Consider the following 23,817-nt stretch of genomic DNA (forward strand, 5'->3'; position numbering starts at 1 on the left):
CAGAGGCAGCACCTGCACTGTGCACATGTGGGTTTCTGTCCTACTTACCTGCTTTTTTAATAATGCATTGAACTTGCTCTGTTTCTTTATTTGTCTGCGGAAATTCTTGTTTCGCTCTCTTTCTGCTGCTTTTGTATCCTGCTTAATGAGGATTTTTGCATGTTAAAGGTTAAGAACAAAATGTACCTTCACCTGCAGAGTATGGTGAGAAGCTCCTTTGAGTGCATGGATGCTGTCAGAGCTGTCCTGCAGCACTGAGGGGAGCCTTACCCACCCAGGGGGCTCTTTTGCTTCTGCCTTAAATACTTTATGTCCTTTATTCTTGCTTTCTTAGGGACATGGCACAATACTGTGCCTCGTGGTAATGCATTTATTAGGAAGGGTGTCCTTCAATGCTTTTCATTCATTTATGTCTCTCCAAGGAGGCTCTTTGTCTGGCCCATGTCTAGGGATGCTGTGGCCACACTCCATATGTCCCTTGTGTTCATTTAAGGGATGCTGATCTGGCATCCCTCTGTTGGGCTGGAGGCTGTTGGAGGCAGGGTGGGCATCCCCCACTTCTTGCTCTATCACTTTCCAGAGCAATAAAACCTACATGCTGTCCTGTCCATTGTGCTGAAAAGAACATGTCAAGAAGAGAAGATTGTAAAAATAATTGTCCCAAAGCAATTCCAGACACATCAAGACACCCCAGGCCACTTTAGAAGCAGCTCTTAGCCTGCCTCTTCCAGCTACTGCTCAGATTTCAAACCTTTTGCTTTCACAAGGAGCTGTTTTTCATGGGGGCAAGGCACATTTCACAGGGCACTAAGCTGCTGTCTACAACAGCTCTAAAAATGGTCTGTAAAATAAAGGAGCTGGAATGCGGCAGCAATCCCAGGGTGCCAGCCTGGCAGCAGCAGGTTGAGGAGCTGGCTCAGGGTGAACTCTGCCATGGCACAGAGCTGGAGGCCAGGATGAGCATTCCCCACTTTTTGCTCTATCATTTTCCAGAGCTGTCTTGAGATCTTCAATTTTTTGGAGCTCTGAGACCCAAAGCTATCATGAGCAAAGACAGCTCAGGTGAGCTGCTCTGCAGAGCTGGTGCTGCTTTGCTGTTGTGCTCTCTTCTGAGCTGCAAGGGACACAAGGAAACCTGGTGTTTTGTGTGGAGAGGGCACTTGTGCAGATTTTCAGAGAAGTCACCACAAAGGGCTGAGGTTGCTTGTGTGGAATAACCTGGAGTTGATACACAAGGAGCCATTCTGCACCAAAGATCCACATGAGCCATTTTTAGTGGCTGTTATGTTTGTTCCTCTCAAGCCCTTCTTCTCACAGCTAAAGTGATGGAGTTTGCTGTTCTTTGTTATTGCTTGTCACTGAAGGAGAACAGTGGCTGGTGGAACTAAACAGGGACTGAGGTGCAGATGTGGATACCTCCTGTCAGGTGCCTGCATGAGCTGTGGAGAGGAAGGGAGCACACCCAGAGATAGAGGCAGATCATCCACGTCACTGGGGTCATGACAGGGAGGTCACTGCTCTGCTCTGAAGTGCCTGGAACACAGATAGTGCAGAAGGGTGCATTGTCTGGCTCCTTTCCCTGACACAAATGCTCTGTTTCTTGTCTCAGCCATAGACTGGAAAGATGGTAAAAAGCACAAGTACAGCCGCCCCTCAGAGTCTCCCTCCCAGTACCAAGGTAAGAGAGCTCCCTTCTTCCTCCCCTCTTTTTTTTTTTGCCCTCCCTTCTCCCTTTTGTGATTTCTGAAGATTTTTTTTTGACAAGTGCATGGTGCAGCAGTGAATATTGGTGATCATCTGCAAGGAATTCTGAGCAGCTCATCACTGCCCAAAGCTTGGGCACATCCTTGGAGGGTTTGGGTCTGGAGAGGAGAAAGGTCTGAGGAGACCATAGAGCCCCTTCCAGTGCCTCAAGGGGCTCCAGGAGAGCTGAAGGGGGACTTTGGACAAGGGTCTGAAGTGACAGGACAATGGGAACAGCATCATACTGTCAGAGAGCAGGGTTAGATGGGATATTGAGAATAAATTCTTGTTAGGCTGGGCAGGCCCTGGCACGGGGTGCCCAGAGAAGCTGTGGCTGTCCCATCCCTAGAAGTGTCCAAGGCCAGGTTGGACAGGGTTTGGAGCACCCTGGGACAGTGGAAGGTGGAAAGGAATGGGCTTTAACGTCCCTTCCAACCCAAACCATTCTGTGATTCTGCACAGTGAGAGGCTAAAATTGCAGCATCTGGCACAGAGCACCCTGTAATCCAGGTCAAAGCTGCATTGGGACACCTCTGAGGAGAGCAGGACAGAGCAGACAGCACCCTGATATTTCAGAGCTGTTAGTTTTGACTCGCACATTGTCACATTTTACTGAGCAGGACAGAGCAATGGGGCTCATGTTACCAGTGGAGCATGTGCAGCTGGATTGATGGCTGAGCAAAGTGCCTGGGATGGGGCAGGGTTGTGGTATAGGAGCCTCCTCGAGCCAGGTCTCATAACTCTCATATTCAAGATAGCTCAGCTACCTCTGGAGGCATAAAAATCAGCAGGATGGCTTCTGTCGCAGTGTTAGAAACAAAAAGGTTTAATAAAAGGCAAAATAACAAACAGAGAAAAACTGAGGTAGGTGCAGGAGGTCCTTGCTCCTGGTAACACACCTTACAAAAGTGATTCTTTTCTTTGTTCACTTATTTTTCTAGTAAATTGCCCAGGTGGGACTTTTTGGCTTCTGTCCAGTTTGCTCTCCTTAAGTTTGAGGTGAAGTCTCCCAGGTGTCTTTTTTTACCTAATGGAGGAGAGAAACTTGTGGGCTTCTTTCCTTTTTGAGGGGACAGAGGAGAGTTTTGTCACTCTGTCAGCAAAAGGCACACTCCTATAGGGTGGGACAGCCTGTGGGAGAGCTGACCCTCAGGAGGCCATGCTCAGACATCAGGGACAGCCACTGCCACCTGGGATCTGCCAGCCCAGACCATGCTCTGCTCCTTTTCATACAGAGCTGCTTTCATGTGCTGCCTTGGTGCTCCTTAGCAGCCACACATATGGGCTGCAGACTTTAATGGGATGCCTTGATCTGGCTAGGGCACGTTCTCCTTCACAGATGTGACCTGAAACACACATGTATTGTTTCAGTTGGATTGATGACCCCTCGGGAGCCAAAATGCTAATGGAGCCCAAAGCAGACTTCAGTTAAAGATATAAACAGAAACTCCATCTTCATTTAAATTCTGGGCAAAGGATCAATGTTAAATGCAACATAAAGAAAATCAAAACATGAGGGTGCAGAGCTGCATTGTTCACAACTACTGCAGTTTGACCCCTTGGGTTTGTGGAGTGTTTTGTTTGGAGTGAATATTTTTGAAGGTTAAGACATCAGAGCCCAAATGTGACTCTCTGCCTGGAAGTAATATCTGCCTTTGGCACGAGCACACAACAAGGAGTTTTCCCAAGGCAAGCACAAGTGACAGACAGTCACCCCAGTGGCATTTCCACAGCCAAGTCACAGGGACTCACACGGGTTCCCAACCCTTGGCTTTTGTTTGGCTCACAGATGGAGTTGCAAAAACAGGGTGTTTCTCATTCAAGGGTCTTTCTCTCATTTCTTTCTGTGAAGAAGATCCAATGTGCTGGAGAGAGGCAGAGAGGGACGTGGGACAAGGGCCTGAAGTGCAGGGTTTCCTCTCATGCTAAGGGTGTAGTGGCAACTTCCACCTGCAGTCTGCAGTTTTTACCTTGGTTTGAAGGTAATCTTGAAAAAGAAGTGCAGGTTCTACCTGTGCTTGCCCTGCCACCTGTGTGTAAGGAAATGGCTGGTACTGAACACTGCTGTATCAGCTCTGTCTTTTCTTAGAAGTCTTTCTGCTGCTCCTGCTTTTCTTTGCAAAATAAATCACCAGAACCATTATTGATAGGAATGAGAGAATCACAGAACACTCTGGGCTGGAAGGGACCCACAGGATCATCCAATGCAGCCCCTGGCCCTGCCCAGAGCCCCCAACAGCCCCAGCCTGGCCATCCCTGCAGCGCTGCCCAAATTTCTCCCCCATCCTTCATCTCCCCCATCCCTCACTCTCACAGAATCATGGAATGTGCTGAGCTGGAAGGGACCCACAGGGATGATCAATGCCAAAGCCAAGCCCTGCCCAGAGCCCCCAGCAAGCCCAGCCTGGGCATCCCTGGAGCTCTGGCAGCCTCGGGGCCGTGCCCATTCCCTGGGCAGCCTGGGCAGTGCCCAGCACCCTCTGGGGGAAGAACCTTGCCCTGAGCTCCAGCCTGAGCTGCCCTGGCCCAGCTTCATGCTGTTCCTCAGGTCCTAGAGAAGCTGCAGTTCTAATGCTGTGTGTGTCTTCATACAGTGGTTGAATCCCAGCAGGCTTTAGAATTAATCTCAAATAAGTTCCATGTCCAAACACTATTTTTAGAGGCCTGCAGCTGTGTCAGAAATTCTCTGCTCCCACTGGGGTTGTGCAGCATGGATCTGGGCTGTGGGGTGAGCTGCTGCAGGGAGCAGGATGGCCTGGCTTGGTGTGGAGGGAATGGAAAGTGGGAAGATTAAAGCCATGACAACTTTTAATAGTGATGGATTGAAACCAGCTGAGGGGAGTTTGTTTGGTTTTTTTTTTTTTTTTAATAAAATTGTCAAGCACAGCTGATCCTGTTCAGGCTGCTGGCTCAGGGCCTGGGCTGACACTGGCACTGCTCACCCAGTACTGTCACCTGGGTGTCCTCTGTGCTCTGGGGACAATGACCTCTGAAGGGCCACCCCAGTCTGAGATGAGTTAAGGGGTGGGATGTGCCCGGCTTTGCTTTGCCTGGGTGTTTACTCCACATTATTCATACAAAGAGTTTCATTGACAGAACCAAGTATAAAATCATATCTTCAACTAAAGCAGAAGATTTTTGGTTTTGTGAGAGCATCATTGCAGTAACTCACTGAATTTCTTCATTCACCCAGTGTGAGACTGTGGCTGAAATGAAAATATGTGCCAGTGGATGGAGCTGAGTCCTCTGTGGCGTGGAGAGTGCTGTCAGTCTGCAAACAGTAATATTCAGCCAGTGTGGCAATGAAACTGTATTTTTTCTGTTCATTTTCCCCATTTTTAACAGTGTACTAGTCATCTGCATGGGAGGTGGTGAGAAAGCAGCATTCCTTGTATTTATTTGAAGCTTGTAGATTATGAAGGCTCCTCTGTGCATGAGGCAGCACTGAAGCAATGTGTGCTGACCTTACTGCCTCAGTTTTCAGAGGTGTGGTGTGTGCTGCAGTAGCTAAAATGGCTCTTAATGTAGCTTTTGTTTTGAAAATAGACTGATTAAGAACTTGCCTGAGTCGGGGAAGCAGTGGCTGACTTTAATTGTGCTGCCACCATTGCTCTTGAAATGCCTTGAAAACAGTGGTCTCCCGGGAGCTGTTTGGATGAATACAAGTGAATGTCATGCTGCAAGGTTCCTCTCCCAGCTGCTCAGTTTAAATGGCAAAAGTCATGATTTGCTCAGATCACAGGAGCTTTTAATTCCTCATTTAATAACAGGTTTCCCTGGGTGGCTTATTGCTTTTACCCTTCCTGCTGTACAGGAGGAAGGTGCAGGAAGGGATGAAATGCACTTCCCCTGGCAGCAGCACTTGGTGGAAGGGGGATTGAGGTTGGGTGTGAGGTATTGAGCTCAGTAAATCCCTGTTTGGAGGATCCCTGCTCCCACCCTGTGGACTTCATGGCACTTGAGGAAGTTAATTGTTGTCCTGTCCACTTACTGCTGGGCTGCTCCCTGGCCCATGGGGTGGGCTGTGTCTGTGCTGGACCAGGGGTACCGTCACCAAAAAGCAGATTCCAGTTTTAAATCCACGATTTCCAGTCATGGGATCACAGAATGGTTTGGGTTGGAAATGACCTTAAAGATAATCTCATTCCAGCCCCCAAGCTGTGCTGCTCACAGCCCACAGTGGCTGTTTGCAATCCCCAGACTGAGTGATGTGTTTAATGAATGGTTTTGAAGGGGCAGTTGTCTGGAGGACTCAGCAGATTCCCATCTGTGCTGGGTGTTTTCCATTAAGTTGCAGGTTGTTACCCTGGCTCTGTGCAGCCCCTTCTCAGCAGCACCGAGGCAGGAGGATGCCGAAGGCAGAGCTGGGCTTTGTTCTGCCTGTCAGTTGCAGTTGTAAATCTTCTGTGCTCACAAACATCAGAGGTTCTTGCTGAAAACACGTTGCCTGTGAGCACCTCCTCTGTGAGAAGTGCAGAACTGCCAGCACAGGAGTCTGGCCAGTTCTTTTACTGAAAATGTTGCTCATCCTTTCTTATTTGAATCCTTTTGTTTTTACTTCTCAGGTCACTTCACCTGGGAGAAGTACCTGAAAGAGACATGTGCCATCCCAGCTCCTGCCCATTGTTTCAAGCAGGTAAGAGGGTAAAAACAGGAAAGGTCAAGGGCTATGGTCCAGTGGAAGCCCTGGAGTTCTGTGCCTGGGATAGACCCCTGGCTTGGAAAGGAAGATACTTAAGGATATTGGAGACTTAACAGAAATCCAAGTGCTGAAGCAAAGATTAAAAATATGCATTTAGAGTAGCACAGAAGATTTTCCTCTCAGATGTGCATGTTGGGAACACAAGTGTGCTATTAACTCTGCCAAGCACAGCCCCTTGGAGAAAGTGTCCTGAGTAGGCTGGCATCCAGCTTTTGGTGGATCCTGCTCAATCAGGAGATTTTCAGCAGAATTCACCCAGTTGTTGTGAATTGTTGACAGAATAGCAGCCCCTGGGTGGCAGGTATTGAACCCAGAGGTGGCTGTGCTGAGAACAGGGGGTGCAGGAGTGAATCATTGTGGGACACCTGGGTCTGGGCAGAGGGGAGAGTGAATGTCTGTGTGGGTCTGGGGTTGGCTGGGTGATCTTCCCAGGAGAGGGTTAATCCCCTGCACTGGGCACTGCTGGGGCTGCACCTCAGATCCTGGCATCAGTTTTGGACCCCTCACAACAAGGGGGCTGGAGCATGTGCAGAGAAGGGAATGGAGCTGGGGAAGGAGCTGGAGACCCAGGGGTGGCTGAGGGAGCTGGGAAGGGGCTCAGCCTGGAGAAAAGGAGGCTCAGGGGGGCCCTTGTGGCTCTGCACAGCTCCTGCCAGGAGGATGGAGCCAGGTGGGGTCAGGCTCTGCTCCCAGGAAACAAGAGACAGGATAAGAGGAAACAGCTTCAACTTGTGCCAGGGGAGGGCCAGGTTGTATATCAGGAAAATTTCATCACTGGAAGGGTGATCAGGCCCAGGAAATGTCTGTCCAGGGCACTAGTGGAGTCCCCATCCCTGGAAGTGTTCAACAGCATGTGATGCCTAGGGGTATGGGTTAGAGGTGGGCTTGGCAGCCCTGTGGGAACAGCTGAAGCTGATGATCTTAGAGGTGTTTTGCAGCATTAATGACTCTGTGATTCCAAGAGAACAGGCTTTAGTTGCCTGGATGATGCAGGATGGAAGGATGGGGGTCTGTTACAGACGTGCCTGGGCTTGCTGAGTTCTCAGTGGTGCCTCTGCTGTGCCTGGAGGGGCTGTCAGCCTTCAGCAGACCCCGTCTGGGTGCTCCTACTGCTGGAGGCTTTGTGCCCGAGCTGGTGCATGCATGTATTGGCAAACCTGGACTGACTGGGCCCTTGTTGCTGTTGGTTTGGAGGGTCCCCAGGGGGCCCCCTAAGCTGTGTGCTCGCTGGTGGCAGCAGGCAGGCAAGGAGATGTTTTGCAGAGATAATCAAAACTCCACAACTTCTGGGAAAGTTGTAAAGCCGGTGTGTTTGTTACAGCACTGGACACATGTGGGAATTGTTCTCCTAAAATGACATGGGTACTTCTGGGAACTTCAGGTCCCTTTTTACCCCCTCTCAAATACATATGCATACAATTTCACAATAGGTTCATATTCATTTTTACTAATTTCCCGTGACATTTGCCGCTAGTTCTTCTTTATCAGAAAGAATTCTTAGGTCAGGTTGAGCTGCTCTCACAGCAGTCTCTCTGTCTCTCTATCACCCTCTGTCTACACCCCATTATCTCTGTCCTTCACTGAAGCAGTTTCTCTGAGCCTAGGCTTTTGCAGTCAGGCTACATAGCTATGTTTTCTAACCACAGACTCAACTCAAAAATGTACATTGCACCTAAATCAAAATGGATTTCTACCCTGGAAAATTCCTACCCTGCTTCAGAGACTCCACATGGCTTCTGAGGGTGCTAATTAGATGAGGGTTTATTGGGGGTCCCACCCCTGGGAGCAGCATGGTTTCTGAGGGAGAAGGGGGAGAGAAGGGCCAAGAGAGAGCCTGGTCTACATCCCACAGCTTAACAGGGAGATTCAAAGTGGGTGCAGAATAAGCCTTGGGCCAATGGGATTACAGATCCATGATACTGCAGGGGAGGATCATAGGCTTGGAACAAACCCTACATTTTCCAGGGGTGAGACAGAGCAAACCATTGAACTCAAACATAACACCACAGCCCCTGTTCCACTCTTTACAGTCCTACACTCCACCTGCAAACGAGTTCAAGATCAGTATGAAGCTGGAGGCCCAGGACCCCCGGAACACCACGTCCACGTGCATCGCCACCGTGGTGGGGCTGACGGGCGCCCGCCTGCGCCTGCGCCTCGACGGCAGCGACAACAAGAACGACTTCTGGAGGCTGGTGGACTCTGCTGAGATCCAGCCCATTGGCAACTGTGAGAAGAATGGAGGCATGCTGCAGCCTCCACTGGGTGAGCTGGAGTTCAGCTGTCCAGCAAGGGTCACGTTGATGGTGGGGAAAGTTTGGGGTGTGGGAATGTTCCTCACTCGGGGCTCATCAAATGTGGTGGTGTTTGCAGGGGCCCCAGGACGAGGGGGCATCCTCTCTGGAACAGAAAGCATCACCACCTTCTGAGAATGAAAATTCATTATAAACTTCAAAATCCCCATCAGCCTGAAAATAGACTTCTACTCCCTTACCTTCTTCCCCATTGCACTGTTTGTATCATGATCTATCCTACAATTTGCCACATGATATATGGCCTCAGATCCCTACATTACAAAATTTTTCACCTACCTACTATTCTTCCTAATCGCCATACTCATCCTAATCATTGCCAACAACCTATTTATCCTATTCATTGGCTGAGAAGGAGTTGGAATCATGTCCTTCCTACTAATCAGCTGGTGACATAGATGGGCAGAAGAGATGAGAATCTTGACTCCATCTTGCAGAAGGCTGATTTATTATTTTATGATATATATTATATTAAAATTATATATTAAAACTATACAAAAAGAATAGAAGAAGGGATTTCATCAGAAGGCTAGCAAGGAAAGGAAGGAATGATAATAAAATCTTGTGACTGCTCACAGCCTCAACACAGGTTGCTGTCATTGGTCATCTGAGACCTTGCAACCCAAACCGTTCAGTGATTGTGCTGCCCATCTCTTCCAAAGCCCTGTGGGCCGCTGGGCCCCTCCTGTGCCTGGTGTGGCCAGCAGAGGGCACGAGGCGCAGGTGGAGCAGCCCTGGCTGTGCTCGGGAGCAGGTCCGGGAGGGCTGCCCCGTGTGCCCAGCTCTGCTCTGTGCCACCTGCTTCAACCTTGTGCCAGGGGAGAGGCCACGGTCAGCTGGGATGTTAGCATAAAATTCTTCCCTGTGAGCGTGGTGAGGCTCTGGCATAGTGGGATCAGGGAAGGTGTCCCTGCCCATAGCTGGGGAGTGGAACTGGATGATTTTGCACCCAGCATGAAGACAGGTAACTGAGCTAGTGCTGCAGTTGTCCTTCTGCATGCAGAGTTCAAGGGCCTAGAAAACCCCATAAGAGTTTTCTCTTTCCTGTAGTATTTTCCATGTGCACACATCTGCTGCTGCTCTTTTTTTACACAGATAATTCCAGGGACAGCAGCCAGGGCACGGCTGGAGCTGGGCCAGGGCAGCTCAGGCTGGAGCTCAGGGCAAGGCTCTTCCCCCAGAGGGTGCTGGGCACTGCCCAGGCTGCCCAGGGAATGGGCACGGCCCCGAGGCTGCCAGAGCTCCAGGGATGCCCAGGCTGGGCTTGCTGGGGGCTCTGGGCAGGGCTTGGCTTTGGCATTGATCATCCCTGTGGGTCCCTTCCAGCTCAGCCCATTCCATGATTCTGTGAGAGTGAGGGATGGGGGAGATGAAGGATGGGGGAGAAATTTGGGCAGCGCTGCAGGGATGGCCAGGCTAGGGCTGTTGGGGGCTCTGGGCAGGGGCTGGGGCTGCACTGGATGATCCTTGTGGTCCCCTCCAGCCCAGGATATTCTGTGATTCACATAAATGTTTTCTTTGCCACTGTGGGAGCTGAGCTCTCCCATCCCCTGCAGTTGTGGCTACTTGGGTTGGTTTCCAAGCTGATCTGACAGAGCTCAGGGCTGGCAGGGTGACCTGTGCTGAGCACTGCAACCTTGGCAAAGTTTTGCCATGTTCTTGGTCCAGGTCCAGTGCCAGGATTATCTTCAAAACCCCTCCAACCACAGACCTAACACAGCTGAGCAGCAGAAGTTGCCTGTGCAGGAGGATGCACATTTAACAAAGATATCTGTGATATCCAGAGCCTTCTGGTGGTTGTATAGTCATAGTCAGTGTCACATACCTCAGAGTATGTGAAATTGCTTTTTTCTTCCCATGAGCCCCCTCTTGTTATTTCTCCACTTTTTTCCCAGCAGGTGTCAAGCCCAAACCTGCCATCCTTCCCTATAATGTGTTCCAGGCAAATCACAGCCTCTATTTCTTCAGATTAGCTTGCCTGCAGCTCACACTAGAGGTAGAGGAGGCCACCCAGAAGCTGTGATTCCCTGTTGAGGAAGAAATTCCATAGCCTGAGTGTGCATTTGCTGATTCATGTCTCCCCTGCAGCAGGAGCTGGCAGCACTGAGGCTGCACAAAGTGCTCTGTCTGGATGGTCAATGGGATTGTTGTGATAAGTGAATATTGCAGTCAGACAGCTGTTTCCAGATGTTTCTTTTCAATAACACAAATGCTTTACATTCAGAATATCTGGCTAAAATCCCACCTGACTCCAGCATGGGAGGAGGGTGGTATGGGATCACCGTTGTGTGAGTTGCCATCAGGGCAGGCATGTGCTGCCAGATCCACCAACCCCCACAGTCTAACAGTGTCCATCTCCTCTTCCCTCCCCCCAGGCTTCCGGCTCAATGCTTCCTCCTGGCCCATGTTCCTTCTGAAGACCCTGAATGGAGCAGAGATGGCTCCTGTCCGGATTTTTCACAAGGTATTTCCCTGTTTGTGCAGAGCCTTCTGGCAGAGCACCAGACTCAGAGCTGCTGTCTCATGAGAGATGTGCTGGTCCCATAGGAGGTGACACTGCACAGCTCAGGGCTGCTCCAGGACAGACCTGTGTCCTCTCCAGCTGTGTCATAGCAGTGTCAGGATGTAGCCAGAGGTCTGCCAAGGAAGTGTTTGGGCTTCAGGGCTCAGGCTTGAGGCGGGAGCTGGTTTTTCACTGGAGCTGCAGGTGCTGCTCAAAGTGGGGAATGCAAGGTGGGAACATCAGCATCTCTGTGCAATGTCCCACTCCCTGGGTTCAGTCCAGCAGTGAGCTGTGGACTTTGCTGCCTCTTGATTAAAGGGCAGTGGCTGTGTAGCCCAGCCAGTGTGTGCACGCCTCTTGGGGTTCAAATCCAACCCACTAATTCCCTTCAGCTCCTTGTGGAGTTGAGTTTGCTGGTGAGGGCACAGCCCTGGTGTGGGGAGGCACTGCCATATCCCCTTTGAGCATATATTCCACTTCTTCTTGTAGGAACCACCATCTCCTTCCCAAAACTTCTTCAAGACAGGTATGAAGCTGGAGGCAGTGGACAGGAAGAACCCTCACTTCATCTGCCCGGCCACCATTGGGGAGGTGAGAGGTTCTGAGGTCCTGATAACATTTGATGGCTGGAGAGGTGCCTTCGATTACTGGTGCCGATATGATTCCCGGGACATCTTTCCCGTAGGCTGGTGTTCGCTGACTGGAGATAATCTGCAGCCCCCTGGTACAAAAGGTAAGGCCCACGTTGTTTTTTAGCTGTCTTGGCTCCTCCACTCAGCTCTCAAAGAGCAGCAAAGCAGGCAGAGACTGGCAGCAAGGACACCTGGGTGCTCTGTCTGGTTTTTGTGCAGCTTCGTGCGTGGCAAAGGTACAGGTGATCAGACCCATAGCACTGGAACAGCCTGGCTGTCCATAAAGCTGGGCAGGATGATGGCTCTGGGGAGGGATGGTGCTGTACAACTTTGCTGAGGTCTGCTCCTCTCCAGGAATTCCCTTGAAGTTTTTCCTGCGCCTTTGAACCACATTTTCCTGTGCAGTTTTTCTCAGGGGGAATAATGAGAAGTGTGAAGCTGCAGGACTGCGCCTCTTTGTACTTGGGGCAGTTTTCTTGGTGTGCCTTTGCTGTGAACAAAGCAGGTGTGGAGCAGGTTGTGCCTGCCTTGTTCGTAGGGCTGTGATTGTTGGGTAGGAGCAGTGCTGGGGAATTTGATGCCTTGCAAGTGGCTGAGCAATGGCTGGTTTGATTCTCAAGACCTGTCTCAAGCTCTCTCACATCACAGTTGTGTTTGGGCTCAGGAGGGCTGTCACTGTCCCCAAGCACATCCCTCTGGCATTTACTGGCTGGCCAGCCCTGCACATGGCTGGTCAATGAAATGAGGGGCAGGAGAACAGCCTCTCTGCCAGAGCTGAAGGGTTGCTTAGGAAAGGCATTTCTCTGACAGGACTGTTCCTCTTGGAAGTCCTGGGTCAGCTCATGCTGCCCTGTCAGGCTGGTGCTGCCCTGTGTCCCTGGCATGGGCCAGGTCTGTGCTCAGGGCTGCAGGGCTGGCCTCAGTGGATTGCCTGAGGTGATCTGTGTGCAAGCCAAGCTGTGAGCACCCCTTGGCTGAAGATGATTCCTCTTTATCTTGGATTTCTACATTTTGCCTTGCTGTTCCCAGCCTCTCCCTCTCTTCTTGCTGGTTGTTGTGTCCCAGCTGCTGCTGCCCTGCAGGCTCTGCAGAGCACTGGGGCCCTCTTGGGCAGTGGCTGAGTCCTCCAGTGGTGCCCTGGTGCTCTCACCAGGCATCTCCAGGGTGCCTCTCAGGTACTGCATGAGTGGCTCAAGACATGTTTATGTTTGGTGGGAGCTTTCCTGCCAGTAATCAGGGGGTGGAAGGTTTCAGGAGAGCAGTGGAAGCCTCCTCAGGAGAAGTGGGAACCTGTCTGACCCTCAGCCCCAGCACAGGCAGCTCTGATCCTCCCCAGCCTCCTCCTGCCAGGGCTGAAGCTGTGAGTGAGCAGAGCCCAGTCAGTTATCCAGAAACAAGATCCCATTGTGCCATCCCTTGGCAAGTGGCTGGGATGGCTTCTCCCTTTCCCATTGGCTCCATGTGCAGTCACTCTGCACTTCCTGCTCGTGTACAAAAATAGTGACCCCCAAAAAGTCACATCTCTCCACGCACAGGCAGAGGCAGCCCTCACCCTCAGGCAGATTTCTACTCTCTTTCTCCTTTTTTTTCAACTCCTGGGACAAGAGCAGGGGTTGGCAAGGGTTGCATGAGCCATGTAAAAATGCCAGGGAGTTGAGATCAGCCTTGTCTTTGTGCTTTTGCTTCTCCCTCTGTGACTGTCTGCTCCCTCTCCTGACCAAGAATTTCTGACTTGCACTTTGTGGGATTAAACCAAAAGAACAGAGTACTGGGAGCTTTCTCTAATGAAATTCCTCCTGTGTTTCCTCAGCCCTGCTGTGGTGGAGGGTTGAGCAAAGTCCTCCCAGACCTGAGAGTGCTGCTCTTGGCAGGGTGGGAGGATGCATCACCACAAAGGAATTGCCTTTTCCTTGAGCTGCACTAAACCTTCTCCATGTGCCAGCCTGCAGGACCATGTGGTGGAGTCAGGCAGTTTCCCTTTCCTGGTGGGAATTCCTCTCAAAGAGGACTGGAGAGACATGCAGGCAGTCAGCTGCTGCTGTGGTAAACTGGTCTGTGCTCATTTACTGGGCTGACTGTGTGGAAGGTGGGGAGTCCTGTGAAGAGTTAACTCCATGGAGAATGAGTAACCCCGTGGCTTCCTGGGGCTGAGCAAAAAGAGGCCTCGTGGAATGAGCTCATGTTCAAGGGAAGCACAACTTCAAAGAGGGCAGGCATGTTTATTTAATGCTGGTAACTCCAGTCAGCTCTAATCTGTCTCTGCTGCTGGCTGCCAGCAGAAGTGGAGGAGTGCAGGGCTTCTCCATGGTCCTTCTCCATCTCCAGGGCCTCCCAGTCCTCCCAGCAGTGTTAGCTTAGCTGGAGCTGGTGGAGCTGGAGCCCAGCCAGCCACTCCATGGAGCTTTCATTAGGCCATGTGTGTGTGTTAAAGAAGGAAAGGGAGGTCAAACAGCAAGGAGGAGCAGCCTGCATGCCTGTGCTTGGTAATTGCACTGCTGCCTGCTGGCTGTGCAGTGGCTGTGGGCTCCTGGGCATCTCCTGGTGCTCCTGTCTGGATGCTGCACACCTTGGGGCTGGGGGATCCAAGCCAACAACACCACACGGGGGAAATGGAGCTCTGGGAGTGCCTGTGGTGGGTCCTGGTCCTCTCTCCACGCTGGCCATGGGCCAGGGATGGATGCTGGCTCTGCTGGGCTACAGAGCAAGGCAGAATGTGGGAGAGTTCATCCTGTGCACCCACAGCTTCTCCAGCTCAGCCTGGCAGCTGCTGGGGGAGGCAGGTCCCAGTGGCTGTCCCAGAGGAGGGGAGTTCTGTGTGTGTGCAGCAAACTTTCCTCAGCACGCCACCCACACCAGTGGGGTGCTCCCAGGGATGTCCATTGGCCAGGAATCCCTACTCCACTCCTCATATGTGGTGTACAGCACCTTACATGTCTTTTCATGCCTCTTATACGTGTACTTTTTTACCCTTAAATACATATCTGTACCTTAAATACACATCTGTACATACCTTTTAGGAATATAAGGGGAAGTGGACTTTCTGTTCAGCTGAGTGCTGGCTGGGAGCTCTGCTCAGAGGGTTTAGAGTCAGAGAACATCCTGGGCTGGAAGGGATCCACAAGGATCATCAAGGGCAGCTCCTGGCCCAGCACAGGACAGCCACAATCAAAGCAGCCTGAAAGGTTCTTGCCCACACACACATACAGACACCAGTGTTCCTTAAGCTGCTCCCATGTTTCATGTGGGACTGGGAGGGCAGGGGAATACTGTCCCCTTGAGCACAGGGAAGCAGGGACACAGGTAAAGCCCTCATTGCATCTCAGAAGGTGTCTGTGCTATTCCTCCATCCTGGCTGATACCAAGTTGCTCTGGACTCCTGATGGGTTTGCTGCCCCCTGTTCCACCCTTCTGGATGCTCTGGGACAGAGAGAGGGGTGACTGTGCTGTGGGAGAGGGGCAGCAGTGAAAGGGTTAAGGTTGGCAGGCAGAGCTGGAAGCTGCTCCAGCTCTGGAATTTGGAGGACTGGAATTGCTGCCTTGGCAGCAGCCCAGCTGGCAGAGAGCCCCAAGCCCAGGCAGGCAGGGCAGAGCTAACACAGAGCTCATCCTCTGCCACCATGCCAGGGCACTGGGGGCACTGCTCAGTGCCTGCACAGGTCTGTGTGTGCCCTCAGACCCTGCTCCCTCTGCTTGCAGAGCAGGCACATGTGAGTAGTTTTAGCAGTTACCAAGGGCATAGGCTGAAGGGGAGCTCCATCCACCCTGGGCTCACAGCTCTGTGTTACCCTGGGACCAGAGCTGCCTGCTGGGGCTGCTGCAGTGACTCCAGAGGGTTACAAGATGCTGATCATGGACAGAAAGCTCATGAAGTTCTTCATTTCCCACCACCACTGCTGCCATGTGATTTGTTGTTTAACTGCTTTGGCTCCTCAAAGGAAGATGATGATCAGCTGCTAGGTTTCCTGCCCAGGGGCAAAGGTAATGTGTATTTTATTATTTTATTTTGGACATTGCTTGGTTTCTCTTCCTTCTTCAGCGTGAGAACATAGTGGTGGGAAGAGAAGCCTCATCAGGAGTAGTTGGCAGGGTAACAGCTCAGGTGAGCTCCTGTGCATTCCTGCTTGGAGGAGATGGGAAAATATGAATGAATTACTGTCTCTTTAGGACTGAGCTGGGATCTGGAGCTCACACATTAAGCTGGGTGACATTGCTTTGCACTGGCATGGCTGGTTTGGGGACCACACAGGTCGAGCTTATGCACCAACAGGAGGAGGAAGGAGGGTACACAGAGCAGTTCAGGTGTTTATCCATGAGGGTAACACACAAACAGCCCTGGAGCCTGCGTGTGCTGCCTCTGAGGCTGCTCTTGGAAGATCCCAAGAAAATCTTTTGAGCTATTTGGAGCACAGAGCCCAGGCTCTCAGCAGTGACCCTGGCTCAGCTTGGATGGTGTCCTGGAGTACACATGTGGGATTTGGAGGTTTGGGAGCTTGGTAAGGGAACCCAGCACTGCAAGAGGTTCTGGGGTGCTGACAGTGCCTGTGGCTCAGCAAACACCAGATGGGAACCATGGCATATCAGAGACCTGAGGGTACTGAGTGATGTCCTGACAGGAGCCTCTGAGAAAAGGAGCTGACCTGGCAGAAGCAGTTTCCTCTGGTCTCCAGCCTGTCCTTTCTCTCAGTGTCTACACCTTCCTCTCGACTTTTCCTCATGTTTTATTTTGAAATATTTCATATCCCAGAGAATCTGGGTTTTGTTTAGGATGTTTCCTTCCCTTTTCCACTGTGCTTCCTGGCCCAAAAGAGAGTTTCAATGTCTCAGGGTGTTACTGAGCCTTGGCAGGAGGTTGAACACTCCACACCTTGTTTCTGCTTGTCACCATATTCCAGCCTTGGTGGCAGGAGCTTGGTCACCCTTTAAATTCCAGGATTTGGAGTCTTGTTCTTAATCCCTGTCTTTGCAGGGAGCCTGTGTCTCCCACCCTTGGTTCTGTGTTGTGTCTGCCATGTCTGCTGAGAGCTCAGGACAGTCCAAGCCTGGAGCCTTCCCAGGGCCTCTATTTCTGTCCCAGTTGTGCTCATGGTGGCCAGTGATGATGGTCTCTGCTTTGGGAAGAATCACAGGGCTTTGAAGCTTTCACATTTTACTCTGGGACAGGCAACGAGCTCCAGTTCCTGTCCAGCTCCAACCTTCAGCATGTCTGGGATTGAAATGCCTCACGCAGGGAAGATTCAGCCAGATCTCAACAAGATTTCTGCTCTCTGGCAAATTTGTTTATCTTAAATGGGTCTGTTTAACCTCTTTGAGTGCTGCTTCTGCCTGGGAAGTGCTGAAGATGGACAAGGGGCAGTGAGCACCAAAGAAGCACAGGAGAGTGGCCTGCAGGACATCTGTCAGAGTGGACATGAGTGGTGTGCTCAGAAATCTCCCCCTGCACTTCAGGACGCTGCAGGGGCCGTTGTGGACATCTCCAGGTAGAAGCACATGAACTACAGCTGCATCTGAGAGTACAGAGCCCTTGGCACAGAAAATGGGAATTTGGGATTTGTGCTCCTGCTGCTCTTGGTAAATGAACCTTGTAAATACAAGAGAGAAAGGCAGGAAACCTTTCTGCAACTTCAAGCTTTTCTGTTCCATATTTTTGTATGTTTTGACTTTGTAATTCTTGTCCCAAGGACATAATTTTGTCTTCTTCAAGCTGTGACAAGTCTCAAATAAGCTGATGGGTGACAAATGTTGCTTCCAAGCATTGACTAACCCTCAGAGTGTGGATGGCAACTGTGCAGAGTCTCCTGTAATCAATAGTTTGAGTCCCAGTGTGGTGGGCAGCTGCAGGTGCCTTGTATCAGCTGATGGAATATTTTGGCATTAGGAAGTAGAGCCTGAAATCAGGAATTCTCTGTCAAGTCTCTTTGTTTCTGCAGAAAGCTTAAAACTCTTGTTTAAACTAATCTTTCAGTGGTGAATAACATCATCAGTGGTGCCCAGCTTCTCTTTGGCTCTGAGCTCAGCTGTGTTTGAGCTGCATTTTCAGGGTGATGTTTCTCACTGTGCCAAATGGATCCAATGCCAGCCAGCCTCCTCCTCCTCCTCCATGTCTGCCATTGTCCTGGATGCCTGTGTGACCCAAAACAAGACAGTTCAGCCAGCAGAAAATTCCCAGTGATTAGTTTTTGTCCCCTTAATGAGCTGAAATAGCCATGAGTTCAGATTCAGGTCAGAAAGGAGCTCAGGGTTGCATGGCTCAACTCCTGCAAAGCAAGGCCAGCTTTGGATGGTTAGATTGCTCAGAGCTCAGGTGAGCAACAAAGCTGTGGCACAGAGATGCTGCTTTACTCAGGAAGAGTTGATTTTTTAAGTAAGAGAGGCTCCACTTGATTTTCTGAAAATATGGCTCCTCTTAGTGGTTTGCACAAGGAAAAAGAAAGTGAGGATGTCTCTGGCAGCTGCTCGTTGTTGGGCTGGCCCTGTCACCAGCTGAATCATAGAATGACAGAATATCCCGAGCTGGAAGGACCCACAGGATCATCCAGTCCAGCCCCAAGCCCTGCCCAGAGCCCCCAGCAAGCCCAGCCTGGGCATCCCTGGAGCTCTGGCAGCCTCGGGGCCGTGCCCATTCCCTGGGCAGCCTGGGCAGTGCCCAGCACCCTCTGGGGGAAGAGCCTTGCCCTGAGCTCCAGCCTGAGCCTGATGCCTCAGGTTTAGTTTTTCTATTTTTCAGGTTCTGTGCTGCTTTAGTGTGTGGGTCTGGGTTCACATTATGGGATGCTGAGCTCTGTGCACAGAGCAGGGAGACAAAACAATTCCTGCTCCAGCTGGGCACCAAGGACAAATGATCCAAATCTCAGCCCCAGAGCACAAACCCCGTGGGCTGGAGAGAGAAAAACAAGCAGGGTGGGCTAAAGCTGGAATGGGACAGTGAACTGCAAGATGCAAATGGAGCAGAACTGATCCAAGGGAGAGACCCCGTGCCTGTTTGTGCATTTTGGGACCGTTTTGGTTCATCTTGGGTGCAGCCCTGGCTGGGCTCTTGTGCTGCCCAAGGTGGATCCTTTGAGGCCTTTTAATAAATCCCTGCTTTATTCTTTAACTCCATCCAGTCTCTGCTCTAGCTCAGCCTACACAAAGCATTGAGCTGCCCTGGCCCAGCTCCAGCCGTGCCCTGGCTGCTGTCCCTGGCCCAGAGCAGGGATGGGAGCTGCCCCTCGGGAGGAGCTGCAGATCCCTGAGCTCTGCCCTCACTGTGCCCTGCTCCAGCTGCACACACCAAGAGCCCTCAGCTGCTCCTCCTGCGGCCCCTCCTGACCCTTCAGCATCTTCGTGGCCCCTCTTTGGACACTCTTTGATAGCTCTAGATCCTTAATAATTAAGATGTAATAATAGTAAGAATAAGATGCAGTAAATTGAAGCTTTTGGCAGTTAAAGGAGACTTTGGCAGTGCTCAGAGCCGTGAGATAATCCTGCTTGCTGGGCACAGCTGTTTCCACCTCTGGAACTCTGTGGGTGCTGGGCTGAGTGCTGGGCACTGATCCCTGCATAGCAATCCTGTGTTTCTGGACCACATCTGCATGACAGGAGGGGCTGAAGTCCTGCAGGAAAATAACAGGTACCTGAAAAGAAGCTACAGGCTCCTTTAGGGAGCATCCAGTCACTGGCAGTGGTGCCTTGGGGGTGAGGCAGAGTGTGGCCAGCTGTAACCCTGTGCTTTGGGGGCTGCACCACTGATGTGCAGCTTCAGCTGGTGGGAGGACTCTGCTCAGTGCATCTGCTAGGGCAGGAGAAATGTATTAGCACAGCCTGGTGTTTGCTCAGATTCTGGTTCAAATCCAAGAAAAAAGCCAGGCAAGTCTGCTGAATCGTGGGAGGATAAGACCTCATTTCATTAAATCACTGCAGGTCAGAAAAATGTCTGTGCATTGCATCAGTCTGATGGAATCAGCCCCAGGGAAAACATCAGTGCCTGTCCAGGGCTGTGCCCAGGGCTGTGCTCAGCAGCACTGCTGGGCACACAGCACCAATCTAGGTCACAGTCTGTGTCTCTCTGGCCTGAGCTGGCTGCACATTTAGATGTAATTTAGCCTCTTTCAGTGAACAGCCTCCCTTGCTGTGGCAGCTCCTCCATCCCTGCAGGAGCTGTGGCTGCAGAGGGACCAGGGATGTGCTGCCAGGGGCACAGGCACAGTGGGAACTCCTCTGGGTGGCTGAATGACATGAGGTGTCCCATCAGGGGATCTGCATGCACCCAGTTATGGGCTTTTATTGTCCAAATCCCAAAGCCAATTCTTCAAGCCTGGCAAATTACTGTTATGTGTACTGTCTTTACAGCTGAACTGGGCAACAGATTTTTCTTGCATTTATTTCACCAAAAGATGAAATCACTTATTATAATCACTTACTAACATAAGATTACACAGTGAAAGCTTGCACCAGGAGTTCATCTGACAGCAGTCTCCTCTTTCCTGGCAGTGAGTTCTCAGTGGTGTGGTCCCAGCCTGGGAGCAAAGGGTGCAGTCCAGCTGCTCTGCCTGCTGCATGCCAGCTTCCCAAATGCACCATTTCTCTGGGTTTGTTACTAGTAAAACTGAGAAAACATGTTTGCCTCACAGCTTGTCTGTAGAATTCTCAATTTTTCCTCCCCATTAGAGAAACCTCATTGTGGCACAGCTTGGTTTAGACACTGAGTGTTGTGCAGATCTCAAATGAAATGCTCCCTGCCCTGGCTTCCACATCCTTTTGATATTTAAGTTTCTTTGAAGTATGGAGAGTTTTAGAATCATGGATTGGTGTAGGTTGGAAGGGGACCTTAAATCCCATCCCATTCCACCCCTGCCATGGCAGGGACACCTCCCACTGTCCCAGCTTGCTCCAAGCCCTGTCCTTGGGCACTGCCAAGGATTCAGGGGCAGCCACAGCTTGTGGGATTCTAATAAATGGTTTGATACAAACATTTCTCTGCTGAGATCAGTCACTGCACACCTGAAGCCAGAGGGCCCAGGATTCCATGATCAGCGCCTGCCTTACCTGTGCCATTCCTCCCTGCAGCTCAGTGCCAGGTGTCACCTGGAGCAGGTGACACTTCTGGAGTACCATCAGCTCTAAGAAGCACCTGAGCTATCACACTCATTTTATTAACAGCAAAATAATCTTGCTTTTAATACTAACAGCTCAGACAAAAAGTAGTAAAACCCTGTTTCTGCCACAGTCCCTGTGTCTGCCTGACACAAAAAAGTCTTTATTCAGGAAGTCAGATAGATCCTGATGACTGTGTAGCTCTTCTCAGCTTCTAGTACAGAATGCTAATGCACGAAAGCAAGGAAATAAAATTAAAACTAAACATGCCCACATGGCAAGCAGAATGGGGCTGGATCCTGGATGCACTCTGTGATTTGGGTTGGAAGGGACCTTAAATCTCATCTCATTCCAACCCCCTGCCATGGCAGGGACACCTTCCACTTTCCTAGGGTGCTCCAAGCCCTGTCCAACCTGGCCTTGGACACTGCCAGGGATCCAGGGGCAGCCACAACTTCATTGTGCCAGGGGAATAAATCCCTGCTCACAGTAATTGCTCCTAAAACCTCATTACAGAAACCTTAAAAATCTCTGGATATGCCCACAGTTGTGCCATCCTGGTATCAGTCTTTAATTGTACTTTGTTTCCTTGGCTAAGACTTTTTTCCTTAACTACAAAGCCCCTGATTTCAAAAGTTTGCCTGTGTTTTTTCCTAATTCCTTGCCCCTATGTTGGGGTTTCCAGATATGAGAAACAAGACATCCTAAAGACCACTCTGCAGTTTTCATAATGCAGCAGGATTTTGGTTTGTTTCTTTTTAGCAGAAATTTAAAACAGAAGGAAATACTGGTCTGCTAGGCTGGGCCAGCATATCTCTGGCCTTTAGCAGGCTTGGGAAAGATGATTGAACAAATTTAGGGGATGTGTGGGCAAGTCTAGCAGAAACCTGATTTTGTGATGGAAAGAATAAGATAAGAGGGAACACACCTGCCCCTGGTAGTTTGTGGAGGGGCAGGGCAGCTGGTCCAGCAGAGATGAGCTATTGCTCAGGACCAGGAGCAATAATCCCTGCAGGCAGGGAGGATGGAGCTGGTCCCTTCCACTGCAGTTTGCTGGCAATTTAGGAACAGATTTGACATCAGCCTTGAGAGAGGGGATTTCCAGTGTTTGCAGCACTGGTTCTGTGACTGTCAGACAGGTCTTGGCTGATCCCTCCCTAGGAATGCTCTCAGAGCCTTTTCCGTGGCCATTGGCAGGTCACTGCTTGCAGAAGGAAGAGATGCAGGTGCCAGTTATTTTCAGGAAGGAAGGCATGGCTGCAAGCATGATCCTTCTGGAGTTCAGCCCATCCAGGTTAAGCCCCAGTGTCCCCCAGCTCGAGTTCTGAGCTGGGGATCCATGTGTTTGGTTTTGACTCTGGCATGGAGAGCAGTCCCCCCCCCACCCAGGGGTCTGGGAGTTCTCCAAGTTTTTCCATGTGTATAAAGATGGAGGCTGCTCTTGTTTTGATTCTCACCTGATTTAATTACATTTGCTTTTTCTCTTTTTATTTCAGTTGTGATTCCAAAGAGCCCTTTACCTGCCTCCGAAGTAAACTCGGAGAAACCTAGCATGCACAGTAGCACAAAGACTGGTTTGGGGCATCAACAAGGGCAAAGGCGTCGCAAAACAGGGAAGAAGCGTGGTCGAACGACCAAAACACTAATCCACCACCCCATGCCTACACCCTCCAAGTCAGTGGAGCCTTTGAAATTCCCCAGAAAGAGAGGCCCCAAGCCTGGCAGTAAGGTAAAAGCTGATGCTGATGCAGGCGGGTGAACAGCAGGTGCTGCAGGTCCTGCCATGGGTTGGTGCATGCGTGTGTTTGTGCACGTCTGGCTCAGCCTCTGGCTGTGTGACTGCAGCAAGTAGGAGAGCAGAGGGGTGTGTGGGCTGGGAGCGTCCTCAGAGCCCAGCCCCAGAGCTGTAGAGAATGTCTGTGTCCTAAAGATCATTTCCATCAAGAATCTGTGTCTTTGGAAGTGCATTGGCTGTGGAGTAGCATGGCAGATGCTGGGAGCATGACAGGATGGCCAAAGGGTAGAGTAAGCTCTCCTGTCCTTTGTGTGTGGCTAGTCTGAGTCAAACAGAGGTGGCAGATCCCAGGCTTGTTATTTTTTAGGGTTGTGGTTTGTAAAATACACACATATTGATTACTAGGTTCTTGAGACACCCCGTCATCACCATCAGAAATGTGTCATGTTCCACAGTGCCTTGTCTGTTGGATGCAGAGGAGAGAGTGTAGTGATCATGGGTGGTAAAGGAGAGCAGGGGTAAAAGGAGAAATATCTCCTCTTTTTCTGCAGAGGAAACCTAGGACATTGCTGAACCCAGCACCCACCTCTCCAACAACCAGTACCCCAGAGCCAGACACAAGCACTGTGCCCCAGGACGCTGCTACAATCCCCAGCTCTGCCATGCAGGCTCCCACAGGTAAGGAGGGTCTTGGACCACATTCTTGACAGGATTGCACAGTTAGGAGCTGCAGCAGGCAGGCAGCAACACCCTGAGAGAGTCCCATTTCTGCCTAAGCCTGTAAAGCAGCAATCCTTACCACTCCAGAAGGGCTGGCCTGAGAGAGGCACATGAGTCCAGAGCAGCTGTTCATTTATCTTTCTATTGGAAATAATGAAGTAGGAAGATTGCAAGCCCACCTGTTGAGTGCAAGGACCACTTTCCCCTGCATGCTGGTGACTCCACAGCTCTCCAGATACATTTGTGGTCCGTTGTGCCCTGGGGCAGTCAGGTGTGCAGCACCCCTTGTGAGTCCCACACCATGCAAGGCACAGCTGCTGGAACTGCACAAGGGGCAGAGGAGGTGCTGAAGGACTGATCTGCCCAGCTCCAGCCGGGATATCAAGGCACACAGGGAC

The 23,817-nt window shown here is 50.9% G+C and overlaps 1 protein-coding gene across 5 annotated transcripts in view; it reads left to right on the forward strand.

The window, feature by feature from the left end:
• SCMH1 (Scm polycomb group protein homolog 1) overlaps positions 1 to 23,817 on the forward strand; it is a 63,237-nt gene that overhangs the window by 19,425 nt on the left and 19,995 nt on the right. For 4 of the 5 annotated variants that reach the window (XM_036396913.2, XM_036396915.2, XM_036396916.2 and 1 more), the window contains 7 exons: positions 1,610 to 1,678; positions 6,309 to 6,379; positions 8,476 to 8,710; positions 11,133 to 11,221; positions 11,750 to 11,993; positions 22,461 to 22,693; positions 23,251 to 23,377. In XM_036396913.2, coding sequence (XP_036252806.1) covers positions 1,610 to 1,678; positions 6,309 to 6,379; positions 8,476 to 8,710; positions 11,133 to 11,221; positions 11,750 to 11,993; positions 22,461 to 22,693; positions 23,251 to 23,377 — 1,068 coding nt within the window. The remainder of the gene's footprint in view (positions 1 to 1,609; positions 1,679 to 6,308; positions 6,380 to 8,475; positions 8,711 to 11,132; positions 11,222 to 11,749; positions 11,994 to 22,460; positions 22,694 to 23,250; positions 23,378 to 23,817) is intronic. The other variant, XM_036396917.2, reaches the window with a different exon arrangement.

The sequence above is a fragment of the Molothrus ater genome, chromosome 24, assembly GCF_012460135.2.
Source record: "Molothrus ater isolate BHLD 08-10-18 breed brown headed cowbird chromosome 24, BPBGC_Mater_1.1, whole genome shotgun sequence".
Lineage (NCBI taxonomy): Eukaryota > Metazoa > Chordata > Aves > Passeriformes > Icteridae > Molothrus > Molothrus ater.